The sequence below is a fragment of the Acanthochromis polyacanthus genome, chromosome 8, assembly GCF_021347895.1.
Source record: "Acanthochromis polyacanthus isolate Apoly-LR-REF ecotype Palm Island chromosome 8, KAUST_Apoly_ChrSc, whole genome shotgun sequence".
NCBI classification, from domain to species: Eukaryota; Metazoa; Chordata; class Actinopteri; family Pomacentridae; genus Acanthochromis; species Acanthochromis polyacanthus.
The window spans coordinates 38,918,935-38,932,641 of record NC_067120.1 but is presented as its reverse complement, the minus strand read 5'-3'; the positions used below and the strand labels follow the sequence as shown (position 1 = coordinate 38,932,641).

At 39.5% G+C, this 13,707-nt stretch overlaps 1 protein-coding gene across 1 annotated transcript in view; it reads right to left on the bottom strand.

Moving 5' to 3' along the window:
• LOC110958520 (homeodomain-interacting protein kinase 3-like) overlaps window positions 1-13,707 on the bottom strand; it is a 61,812-nt gene that overhangs the window by 15,865 nt on the left and 32,240 nt on the right. Inside the window, 6 exon segments of the mRNA XM_051951857.1 lie at window positions 1,363-1,457; window positions 2,446-2,569; window positions 4,599-4,764; window positions 4,853-5,037; window positions 6,050-6,136; window positions 9,572-9,691. Coding sequence (XP_051807817.1) covers window positions 1,363-1,457; window positions 2,446-2,569; window positions 4,599-4,764; window positions 4,853-5,037; window positions 6,050-6,136; window positions 9,572-9,691 — 777 coding nt within the window.

Genomic DNA, 13,707 nt, shown 5'->3' with positions numbered 1-13,707 from the left:
TCCCTCAGAATGAGCGGGTTTTTAGTTTAAATACAGTCACTTTAGTACGTTTATTGAAGCCGTGCACAGTTCTACCTTCATACTGTGAACATTTCCAGAGGTAAATAGAGCTGGTCCACATTTACGTCTTTTTTTTTTTCAGCATTTCTGAGCCTCAGAACTTCATCAATACAGTCACAATCTCAGCACCAGTTTTTGCTCTGCAGAATTCTAAACTTATTTTGGCATAGCACGAATTGTGTCCAGAAGACAATAGAGGGAACAAGAAAAGCATTCAGAGCACAGTACTCCTCCAGGGATGCTCAGTCGTATGATTTCCAACGGATAAGTCCCGATAAGTCTGATAAATGACTTGAAACGTGCAAAATGACTGGAAATTACTCAAAGTTGTCCAGAATTTGCTAAAAAAAAATCCTCTTTTACTGTTCAAAATCTGACTAGAGCGAGTTAAACATCTAGGATGACTTAGAAGGGTGAAAAAAATGACTAGAAACAATAAAAAAATGTCTAAAATTATTCAAATTTGACCTCATAAAATAAGTGTGTTCTCAAAGTGATGTTAAAACTTGTCAAAAATGACTCCAAATGTGTGGAAAATGACTAAAAACTACTCAAACTTGTCCAGAATTTGCTGAAAAAAAATCTTCCTTAACTGTTCAAAATCTGTCCAAAATGAGTTAATTGTCTAGAATGGCTGAGAAGGGTTAAAAAAATTAATAAAAATGGGTCCAAAATAACTTCAAAATGTCTTCAAACTACTAAAATTTTCTTTATAAAGCAGGAATTGTTCACAGTTACAGTTTTATAAACATTCGTGGACCTCAGTGGTGGATTTGTAGTAGAATCACAATCATGTGACCATGTAGTGTTCACTGGTTGTCATGGTTACAGTGACACTGTGCTGCTATCTCACAATGATACAGAAATGTTGAACTAATCCGTGGATCCAGACTATGAGCTGCATCACTGCCAGAATCTAAACACTTGGTCCTTGTGTCATTTCTGAGCTTCCCTGAGAATTTCATCCAAATCTGTTCTTCCGTTTTTGAGTGATGCTGCTGACAGACAGACGGACAAACAAACCAACACCGATCCTTGGCGGAATAAAAATGAGACCTTTCATTTGCTGCAACTGTTCAGACCGACTACATGCTGACATTCTCTGAACACACTGAAGCTACTGTGGATCAAAATATACCCTCTGATTCTGTACTTTGTTCACATTTGGCCGACTCCATGCGGAATAACCCAGATTAGAAATCCAAAAACTTTTCTGCTTCTTAAAACACTTCCTCTTATTGTCAGCAGCTTTTTCGCCGTCTCGCAAAATGTGGTTTGGAAGAAGGTACGTCTGCATCTTACCTGAGTGATCACGCCTGGCCTCACCGGTAGAGGCTGTATGGGAGGGGCCTGAGTTACCATGGGAACCGAATACCCTGCTGGTTGATTGAGGTTACCTTTAGAAGAAGCACGAAACAAACCATGAGTGTTCAGGAGGAACAGGGAGGAGGAGGGGCTCTGACATGTCAGTACATGTGTGTTCATTTACATTATTTATTTTCTATTTGTTTGTAAATATGTGCATAACTAACCATGGGAGTGACTGATGGAGCAGGAAGAAGTAAGCTTCATCCTACTGCTGGCTTATTTTCTGCTTTGTTTTGTTGTTCTGAATATTTTGATTTATTTGTTAAACAAAAACATTCTTTCATTACATTTAACTGCATGTTGGTTTTTAGAATTTTACTAAACATTTAAACACTTAAAATTTATTTAATAACATCACCATAAACATCCACTTTAATTAAAGCAAACAAACTAAAGAAACACTCAAATTTCTACTTTCTGACAGTCCTTAAAGGAATTATGTACGACATTGTGGAGAGAATGAGCAAAATCTGAGCTTAATACAATTGAATTTCATCAAAATCATTTTATTCTACACATTTTCATTTATTAAATAGCAAAAAATAAACCGTTTGCTTTAACTGGATTGTGTAAAAACTAAAAATTTCTGCACTCCTCGGCTCAGCTTAGATGTTATGAACGACTTTTTGGCTCAACTGCAGTAAAGAAAAGACAAATGCATAACAAACTAGAGAAACTATAAGGAAAATAAAACATATGACCAAAAAAATCAATGCAGCATGGCTCAAAAAACTGCAAACAGAGGAGCAAGTTACTGGAAGACACACTTAACATAGTGAAACATGTTTAAAAAGGAGAAAAATGCCAAATCTGTGTGAACAAATCCAGCTTTCGTTTGTTCTTTTATAGCATTATGTGTTAGTTTTTCTGCACTGAAGACGTCCTAGCCGCAGCGCAGGATGTTTTATTGGTGCCATAAATGAGCCAGACCAAAATAAAACGCCTTGCTTGGTGGCTCGGAGGGTCAAACTATAAAGAAAACAGATTTATGTAAGCGGCAGTGCACTGTGGACCCACCTTGCATGGCAGGAGGACAGAGGAGGAGGGCCGGTGGAAACGAGTCGCTGCAGCCAAACTGACCGTTTCCTGTTGTTAGCGCTATCCCAGGATGCAACACTGAGGGGGCCGACTGGGTTAGAGCCTGCAGAGGGGGAGAGAAAGGAAATGACGTGAATGGAGAAGCAAGGAGGCAAAACAAAGCTCAGACATGGAGAGAAGACGACAGAAAATATCAACAATTATTGAGCTTTTTTATTCAGTTTTCATCCAAATCGGTTTTGTCAGTCTTAACCAAATGAATAAATACGTTCCTAGCCACCTTTTCAGTAATTTTAACATTCTTTATTATATTTTTGGACAATTTCCATGTAATTTGGAACAATTTACGAGTCATTTTAAACAGGTTTTTGTCGTTTTGACAGATTTTTAACGATTTAGGACAATTTTCAGTCAAATTTCAACAAATTTCCTGTAATTTTGGATCATTTTTGAGTCATTTTGTACAAATTTCGATCCGTTTTCTATCATCTTTGAAGCCCCATGGACAAATTTTATCATTCTGCAAATCTTCAGTCAATCTGGCAAATTTTTGAGTCATTTTATGTGAATTCTGACTCATTTTTCTTGTCATTTTCCACAAGTTTTATGTCAACGTAGATCTTTTCTGGACATTTTGGATAATTTTTGTGTGTTTGGGATAATTTTCAAGTCATCTACAACAAATTTCATATTCTGAACTCATTTTCTGTAATTATTGATCATTTTGAGTCATTTTCTATCATTTTGAAGCATTGTAGACTAAATTAGTGTCGTTCTGCAAATATTCAGTCAATTCAGTTCATTTTTGAGTAATTCTGGTTGAATTCTGACTCATTTTGGACAATTTTCTTGTCATTTTCAGCAAGTTTTATGTCAATTTGTATCTTTTTTGTCATTTTTGATCATTTTTTGTGTCTTTGGGATCATTTTTGAGTAATTTAGGACAAATTTCATGTCATTCCGAACTCATTTATCGATCATTTTCAAGTTATTTTTGACAAATTTTAAATAATTCTGGATATTTTTAAAGCATCCTGGATAAATTTAGCATCATTCTGCAATTTTTCACTCATACTGGATCATTTTTAATCATCAGACAAATTGACTGGTTTTTGGATCATTTTCCAGTCATTTTAAACTATTTTCATGTCATTCTGAACTCATTTTCTGTAATTATGGATCATTTCCAAGTCATTTTGGACAATTATAATGTCATTCTGGTTCTCACCTGGATGGATATAAACCTGGTTTCAGGTTTAGCAGAACTCAAATATGTTTTCATCCACATTTATCACTTTTTAATAGACTTTTTCCATCATTTCTGAGCCGCAGAACTTGAGACAAAACTGACACCAGATCAGTTTTCAGGGATGGGATCAGCAAGTTCTGATTCTAGCGGAAAGTTGTTGACGGCGCAGCGACTTCCAATCACTGGGCCGTTTACAATCGTCGTTAACAAGCTATCGTTAACGTCGTTACCATCGCGCGGGAGTATCAGGGACAATAAAGTGTTCAAACTTGTGAAATCGGCGTTCAAACAAATGAAATCGGCAGAAATCCGCAGTAAATTCCCATCCCTGAAAAAAAGCGGAAGTCCGCGAATTCGCGGAAAAATCACATCCATTTTTACATCCATCCAGATGTCACAGCCTGAAAATTTGAGCAATTCTTGATCATTTTTTTTGCAATTTTGGACAAATACCGAGTCATTTTTGACATGTTTTTGTCATTTTGGACACATTTTGAGAAATTTTTGTGTAATTTAAAGCAATTTCAACACATTTAAAGTCTGTTTAAAGATTAATTTTACATCCATCTAAAGACTAAATCTGGTTTCTATAGTCATTTTACAGTCACTCTGGATATTTTAGAATCATTTTGGACAAATCTCTGTAATTTTGTGTCTTAATTTCATCAGTAAATCAGACAAACGAGTGAATTTTCCACCAGTGACCGACAGCGACACGTGACAGAAAATACCAAACCCGTACGCTACGACGCATTTTCACCTGCAGAGGGCAACGTTAGGTCAACGGCCTGCAGCAGCATTACGTAACCAAACATCAAGACACATTTAGAGGCATTTATTTATGCTGCGTGAGCCTGTGCAGTCTTTTTATGCTTGTACAGACCTGGGTGTGGACCGGTATGTTGCTGTAGCCCAGAGGGAGGCCCGAGGAGGCGGCGGGGGCAACGGGAGGTCTGGAGAAGTGAATGGTGTTCTGGTTCAGGGCGTCGAAGACTGCGTTGCTGGGCCGAGTGTGGCACATGTCCATGATGCGGAACGACGACTGCACGCTGGAGGGGGAAAGACGGAAAGTTCAAGCATGTTCATAGCATCAGTTTTGCAGCGATCATGGCTGCAGAAAAGACGGAGCGGCCGTACTGGTTGCTGTGGGGATAATCCAGCAGGTGGGTCATGGTGAGGAAGGGGTGGCTGAGGACGCTGGAGGGAACAGTTCTGTTCTCGGCGTCGATCAGCAGCATGCTCTTCAGCAGAGACACAAACTCCCGTCTGTCTGCTTTCTCTGCCTGCATGTCGCTGTTATCAGGAGTCAGCACCAAGTTCACCTAAAACACATCACAGGTGGTAAGAAAGAAACGCACAGCCGAATGTTAGCTTGAGAAGGTATCGTGAATGTTCAAATGTTCTTGTTTTTGTCAGAACAGGGGTATCAAACTCATTTTATTTTGATCTCCAGTGGGCCAGACCAGTTACATCTTAGCTATAAATAATCACAACTCCATTCTTTTCCCTTTGTTGTAGTGCAAAAATGTTTACATTCAAGGAATTATCTTTATACAAAAAATGAGGAACAACCTGAAATTTTTGAAGAAAAATAAATTCAATTTCAGTAACATTCAGCCTCAGTTCATCATTTACACATTACAGCTTACAGATCACAGAGTGTCTACAAAGGAACAACATTTAGTCTCAGGAATCTGGAACTGAACGATATACCATTTTATTTTATGATCAAAACGACAAAAAAAAGATGAAAAAAGACAACATATTACAAAAACAAGACACAATGATAAAAAATGACAAAAGACACGAAACAAAAAAGAGACAAATAATTACACAAAAAAGTTAGTGACAAATAAAAATAAGACAAAATGACAAAAACAAGACAAAACAACAAAAAAGAGACAAAATAACTAAAACATGACAAAATATCACAAAACGAGACAAAATATGACAAAAATTAGACAAAACGACAGAAGTATAACACAAAAAAGAACAAAAACTACACAAATTACTACAAAATAAGACAAAATGACAAAAGTGTGAAACAAAATGACAAAAAATGATAATCACACAAAACAAGACAAAAAACAACAAAAAGACAAAATATTACAAAAATGAGACAAGAGAACACTGAACAAAAGCATTTGTATGATCTAAAGAACTTGTCATGGTCCAGAAATGATTTTAAATTTATAGTTTTACTAATTTACAATCTGCAGTTAATGTATTCTCTGTAATTTTTACAGTTTAAAAAGTCGGGCTGGACTGGACCCTCTGGAGGACCACTTTTGGCCCGTGAGCCTCATGTTGGACACCCCTGGGTTAGAAACTCACGTGTGCTATGTCCTCCAGACAGCTGAAGATGTACTTTCTGGCCTCTTTGGATTTAAGTCCCGTCTCCTTCTCGTGCTCTTCTGTCGTCTGGATGGAAAACAGGAACACCAGGATAAACATGGAGGTACAGTCAGGGAATGAGTTTAAGTTTACGACTGGATTTGTTTCGATGAGAAGGAACTAAAGGTCAGAGGATTAGATAAAACACACACCGGCGGCTTGAGCAAACTTTACGTGCTTGAAGTGTTCCGATTGTGTTTTTTTGCTGGAGAGTTCATAGAGATAAATATTAGGCCGTACATTCATTTAAACTTTATTTAAAGTTCGGTCTAAACACTGCTTCACGTTTCTTTGAGCTTTCCTCGGGGTTTGCAGTCTTTGTCCTGTTTGAAAAGCTCATGCAGATGTTTCCTATTGGGAATGTGCTGCCACCTCATACTCCCCCCCCCACCTCACAACAAGGACTTCAGCTTCCATTTCCAATAAACAAGCGTCTTTCCACTGCAGGAAGGAGCAAACATTTACAGGAACGATCCCGTAATCAGCCTCTCTGTTTCCACTGCAGGAATACTCGCCTGAGATGCCAACTTCGAGTGCTTCAAAAAAGCAAGAAATTGGACAAAATTCCAGTTCCAATGCAGGTTTGTTATGTTAGTGTATATGGAGGGTTTCACTCTGCCACATAAGCAGCTTAAATTTCATTCACCATTCGGCTTCAGGAACACTAATTATACTCTGGCTCGTCTAGACTACGGGAACTTGCCGTGGAAGCCATGAACAGTGACTGAAGACCGTGTCATGGTGCCCACTGCTACCCAAACCCCACAAAGTGAAACACCTGTAATCCAATCGACCACCTACTCGGATCATTTTAGCATTAAACACAACCAAACTGAAGTCTTTCATTTCTTTTTAAATACAGAATACCCAATAGTGCAATACTGATATTTTCCAACATTTAAAGGAAACTGTGCAATATCTAGATTCTCGAGAGCCACAAGAACCTGTACAACACCAACAGTAGCTAGCTAGCTATATATATATATATATATATATATATATATATATATATATATAGGTTTATTTTGGAATCATCTATAGGTTTTCCCTAGCCTAGCCCTGCTAGACCCATGTTCTGAAGGCACAAGGGTCTAGGGAAGCTCGACAGGGAGGGAGGCGGGCTAAAAGGTTGTCTTTAAAATCACTCTGCAGCAATTGGGTAGGTATACAACCAATCAGTGCAACGAATAGGCTGACGGACTTCCTAGAGCGCCGGCAGATTGTGGCTAAGTCCCATTAGCTTCCCAACCAGCGGAGCCAACTGGTATATTAAGGATTTGCCATATCCCGTCGGCATAAGTCCAAATACGTCTTTCTTCTCAATGAAACACTTCAGTGCCGTCCTTTGTTTGTCTTTCAAGTTGAATTTTAGCTTCAAATCTTTAAGGGCTGTGGCCAAAGCCAAATCGAAAGATAACTGTTTGTGCGCCGGTCGTTTCTGTCAGAATCGTCGCGCCTCTGTCGTCACTTCGTTACGCCCGCCTTCTGACTCTACACTTCATGGTGATTGGTCCGGCCACTTTTAGGAGCATCCAACCTCGAGCCTTATGGAGGGTAACTAGACCCACCCTGGCAGAGAATTAAATTCGTTGCCGTGGGTTGTCTAGCACGGCTAGGCTAGGTTTTCCCTAGTTTTTGCGCTATCCAGGAGGTCCTCGGCTTACATTGAAATTCTGTTCCTACGGCGCAAAGCAACTTCATTTTCGCCATACCCCCTGTCCAAAGTTTTAGGACACTGTCTCATTCAAATGAAGTAGAACCTGTCCTACAGCTTTTGACAGGGGGTGTATTTCATCACATGGATGTGATCAGGGCAGGACTCTGATCATACATGTAAAGTTTCAGGCAGATTGGAGCATGTTCAGGACATTTACACAGCATTTGAAATTTCATGGCGAAGGATCAAAATTCCAGAGGCCCATGGACACGCCCTTTGACTTTGGAAAAAGATTTTAATATCTTTGGATCATTAAGGCCTCCTGTATGTACTGGCCCAATTTGAGGTGAATTGGAGTTTCCCCCTAGGAGGAGTTCACTCTAGAAAAAAAATGAAAAATGGGCAAAATCTGACATTCAACGCTAAATAGCTCACTTCCTGTTGGGTTTGGAATGTGGCTGTCACTGACTTTTTTGTTCAGCCTGATGTGCTGCATATGTGTACCAAATTTGGTAGATACACCCCCTGTCAAAAGTTGTAGGACAGGTTCTACTTTATTTGAATGAGAAGGTGTCCTAAAACTTTTGACAGGGGGTGTATGTGGGGTAAACAAAGCCATCTTCCTCATATAGAGCCACATGACAACAGATTCGTCTGCTTGCCAACTAGTGTACGTTGGAATGATGGAACAAGACTTTCTTAATCGATTTGTGGAAGACGGCGACAACCATGAAACGCCGCAGGTTGAGGACGTCGTAAACCGAGGACCTGCTGCACTATTGGCTAAGATAAAATCAGACTTTATTAATCTCTCACTGAGGAAGCTCACATAAATGAAACGGTAAGAAACAAGACAGGAAATGCAATAGTACAATTAAAATAGAATCAAAGACATAATAAAGACTGTACACCTTTCAAATGTAAAGATACTGCATGTAGGATCACATACCCTGGTGTTGAACGCACAGTGTTTAGACCAGGGATGTCAGACTCATTCCAAAAAGGGCCGGTGTGGCTGCAGGTTTTTGTTCCAACTAAGCAGCATCACACCAGACCTGACTCATTTAATCAACCGATCTCAGTCTCCAGACAGGTGATTGGTCAGACTGTGTGCTGTAGATATGTTGGAACTAAATGCTGCAGCCTAGAGCACACAGTCTGACCAATCACCTGTCTGGAGACTGAGATCGGTTGATTAAATGAGTCAGGTCTGGTGTGATGCTGCTTAGTTGGAACAAAAACCTACAGCCACACCGGCCCATTGTGGAATGAGTTTGACATTCCTGGTTTAGACTGACGGGGAAAGGTTTGAAAATGACCAGTGTTTGATCAGTTACTGCACTAAAAAGCTTCAGTTAGTAAGAGCTTCAACAGTAACTCTGCAAATGTTCCTGCTATGGTGTAAAATAAAAGGATTATCTTATCTTAAACCTGCCAGGTACATCAGCTAACCTACAATAAATTGCTTTATTTCCTGGCTCATCATCTAATGCGTTTCTAATTTATTAACAGCAGTTAATCGATTATTCATTAACATCCCCTCGTGTGTGCAGCAGCTTTTCAGGGCTGCTCAGGAGTACCTTCTCTGGTTTAAGGACATTTTTCCTGCCTAAAAGGACCCTAAAAGAGGTTCTTGTGGTTCAGGACACACAAAAAGGTACATACCTACCATTTTTTCACTTAATCTTCATCCTAAACTCAGCAGTGAATAACACACACGTGACAGGAAGATGTGCACCTTGCAGGTCTGTATTATGTTCATAGATGAAGTTTTGTGTGTGCATGTTTGTGCAAAACGTTCGTACTTTTAGTCTCCAGGAGGCGTACGGAGAGTCAGATTCTTTGGAGAAGAAGCGAGAGGTCTTGGTCCCCTTGTTGAGCAGCTGTTCGGCCGGCAAGCCCTGAGTCTGAGAGATGTACCGGATCTGAGCAAGAAACGCAGGAAGGAAGAGGGAGAAATTAGGAAAACGAGCAGGAAAAGTCACGGCCACTTACAATAATCAACCTGAACGTAACTCGTTTAGCTCGATAACTAAATCGGTTTACCACGGCAGATGTGCTCCGGTAATGCAGAGCTGCAGACAAACTATTTTAGACGGGAACATGCCGTGACATTATCCACATAATGCTAACTTATGCTGTACTCTGCTGGAGCTGAGCCGTGAGGTGAAAGTCCTCGCACTGCAACCTTTACTGCTCTGCCAAACGGACATAGTTCGAGCGATTCACAGGCTTCAAGCGGATGCAGCGAATAAACCACTCAGTCAGAGAGAGGTCAGAGGCCGGCAGCAACAGTAAGCAAATTTTATCTCAGTTAGAAAAATAAAAACAACCGAACGTGCAGAAGATTCAGCTAATGACAAAGCAGCTCCTGTGAAAGTGTAAATCTTAAAGGAACTTAAAAAATGTTGCTGATTTAAATCTCATGACTCGTGTATTTTGATAAGATAAACTCTCATGAGGCTAAACTTTCTCAGGAAGCACAGAATGTCTGAAAACATGATCTGAATTCATGATAAGCTTCCAAACGTCGATCTCAAACTAAACGGCCTGTCCATGACTGAAGCACCAAACCATAAAAAATCTTTTCCATCTTTTTTCCCTCTTGTATCTAAAGGCAGCAGAGTTCTGGTTTTCCACCGCAGTTTGATTTGTAAGTTCTTAAATATGTCCTGATACGCTGCTCAGCAAGTTTCCCAGATATGAGTTGACGTTTTCCCAGAAAAACTCCTCAAACTCTCTGCGCCTCCTCGGTCTTTACAACCCCTCTCCAGAAACCCAATGACGAGCAGAAACACTAGTGACGGGTTTAGGTATGGATTCCAAGTTTGTTTTTTTTATTCCGTCTTCTTCAGCCCCTCCTTTACCAGAGGAGAAAGGGAAAAATATCCACTATTACATCTAAAAACATGAGAACATTGTGGCAAAGTTCAATATTTCCCACCAGTTATTTAGTAAAGTGAAAACTTTATATCTTCTAGATGTTTCAAGCCTTTATTTTATTGTCTTAGAAGTCGGGAAAATTATTAACTAAAGCTGTTTTATCAAGTAGAAAGTCAACACAGCTGGCTACTTGGAGATTTTAGAGCACTCTATGCTAAATTTTTTAATTTATAAGTTCTAAAATATGCCCTGATGTGCTTTCAATTTACTAGATATGGGTTGAAAACAAAAATATTAAATTGTTTTATCAAGTCCAAAGTCAACACAGCAGCATACCTGGAGATTTTAGGGTATTTTATGGTTGATTATTAATTTGTAAGTTCTTGAATTTGTCCCTATATGCTGCTCAGTAAATTTCCTAGATATGAGTTGACGTTTTCCCTGAAAAAAATCCCTCAAACTCTCTGTGCCTCCTGTCATGACAACCCCTCTAGGAACACCATCCTTCTCCAGAAACCCAGTGACGAGTAGAAATATTAAAGGGATAATTTTAGGTGTGTAGTATTCAAGCATTCCTTCCTTTACAGGGGAGATAGGGCAAAATACACACTAATGTATCTAAAAACATTGTGAAAAAGTTGACTATTTCCCACCAGTTACTTAGGAAAGTGAAACTTTAATCCCTTCTGCGTGTTTCAAACCTTTATTTTATTGTCTTATGACTAGTTTTATCAAGTCCAAAGTCAACACAGCTGGCTACCAGGAGATTTTAGAGCGCTTTATGCTTCATTACTGATTTGTAAGTTCTAAAATATGTCCTGATGTTCTTTCAGTTTCCTAGTTATGGGCTGGAAAATAAAAATATTAAACCGTTTTATCGAGTCCAAAGTCAACACAGCGGTGCAACTGGAGATTTTAGGGTATTTTATGCTTGATTATTAATTTGTAAGTTATTAAAACTGTCCCAATGCGCCGCTCTGTAAATTTCCCAGATACGAGTTCAAGTGAAGTTGTTTAGGCATTATTTAAATTGTTATTTTGATGATTATGGTTGATAGCTCATGAAAATTAATAAAATAAAACAGTTTCATCGAGTCCAAAGTCAACATAGCCGTCTATCTGGAGATTTTAGAGCATTTTATGTTTTATTATTGATTTCTAAGTTCTTAAATATGTCCTGATACGCTTTCAATTTCCTCGATACAACTTCACTTTTCCACAAAAAAAATCCCTACAACTCTCTGGGCTTCTATCTTGACAATCCCTTCAAGGACACTTCGATCCCCCAGAAACTCCTCGACAAATCCAACAGTGATAGGTTATACTGTGTGTCCGCACGAGCGCACGTGCACGTGGCCTAGAACAAACACCCCGACGGGCCACTGAGAACCTGCTGATGGTGCACCGACCGCAGGGTGTGTGTGTGTGTGCGTGATCGTTTGTGTGCACGAGCCCGGGTGTGCACATGTCTAGCATCAGGCTTATGTTTATAAATACATTTTGCTGTGTAGAGTGGAACGGCAGCAGGCCTTGGCATCGGACAGCATGCTTTTGGGGGCTCAGTGTGCACGAGTGTCCTGGCATGGCCCCGTGATTCAACAATCCACTATGAACTGGGAGCTGCTGCTGGACGAAGAAATGACACCCCCCCCAAAAAAAAATAAAAAAATAAAGCATACGAACCATCGACTAATTCTTTAAAAAATGTTAACGAATGTTTGGGACTGGTGTCCACCATTTAGGAACATTTGGTTTGACAAAAAAAACAAACAAAAAACTTGTTAGAGCTTTGCAAATCATCGTAGATAACCATTATGAGGTGCCCTAAGATCTCCAGGTAGACTGCTGTGGGGACTTTGAACTGATAAAACACAGATTTATTTTGTCTGTCATGAGCTGTAAGCCATAATCAGCTACATTACAGGATAAAAAGGGTTGAAATATCTTTTAAGTCCTGCTAGGAAAGAAAGTTTGTCATCAGATGGAAGCGTTTATTTCACTAAAATCTCCAGGTAGACTGCTGTATTGCTCTGACATAACAGTTCTATTTTGGATTTTAATGAGAAAAAGAATTACTGGGCATTAAACTTTTTCATGTTGTCGTGTAGAAACATGATGTGCTCTAAAATCTCCAGGTAGACTGTTGAGTTGACTTGATAACACAGTTCTATTTAGTTATAATCAACAACAATAAAAGACAAAAAAAGGGTTGAAATATCCGTTAAGTCCAGCTGGAAAAGCAAATCAGCATCTCCAGCAAAATTATCAGCAGAAGGAATCGTGCAGTGCTCTGAAATCTCCAGGTAGACTGCTGTACTGACTTGATAAAACTGTTTTATTTTGGATTTTTATGACCTATAAGCCATAATCATTGCAATTAAAACAAAAAAAGCACAGAACTTTTCACTTCATGTGTAGAATTTATTTAACCAAAAACATAAGTTATCACAAATCTGGAAATTAGCTCCTCTCACGGTGGCTAAGGCTGTGCTAACGGCTGGCAGGTAAGTTAGAAGTCGGCCACACATTAACCTCTGGAAAATGTTAAGATTAATAATAATTAAGATCTGGACCTTAGTGGGAAATACAACTGATAAAACTGTGAAGGATAATAATAGCAGTAGACAAACGGATTAATCTCAGTCAGAGGAGATCGTCCTAATGGATTCATTCCTGGTTCAGTTCTAGTCACCCTTATTAATGAAGAAGTCGAGGGTTCTTTCTAGATTACGAGTAATTAGTATCGACCCTAAAAAACCCGCATAAATCGATTCCTACAGTTAGTTCTTTAAATGAATGTTTGGTTCTGGTGTGGACAGTCCAAGTACAGCCAATTTCCAACGCTTGGTTTGGCAAACGGGGCTTTGAAAGTCTTCATCGATAACCATAAAAGGCCAGATATCATTTTCAGCGGGGTGTTCCAAGTCTCCCCGTTTGCAGATTTGTGAAGCCGTTAGCTGAAAGCACGGCGGTCAAACACAGGATAATCCACGGCCGGTCTGTGAATGTGGCGTGGCCCTTTTCCCATGCTCCCTCTCCCCTGCCCAGGGACTCCATT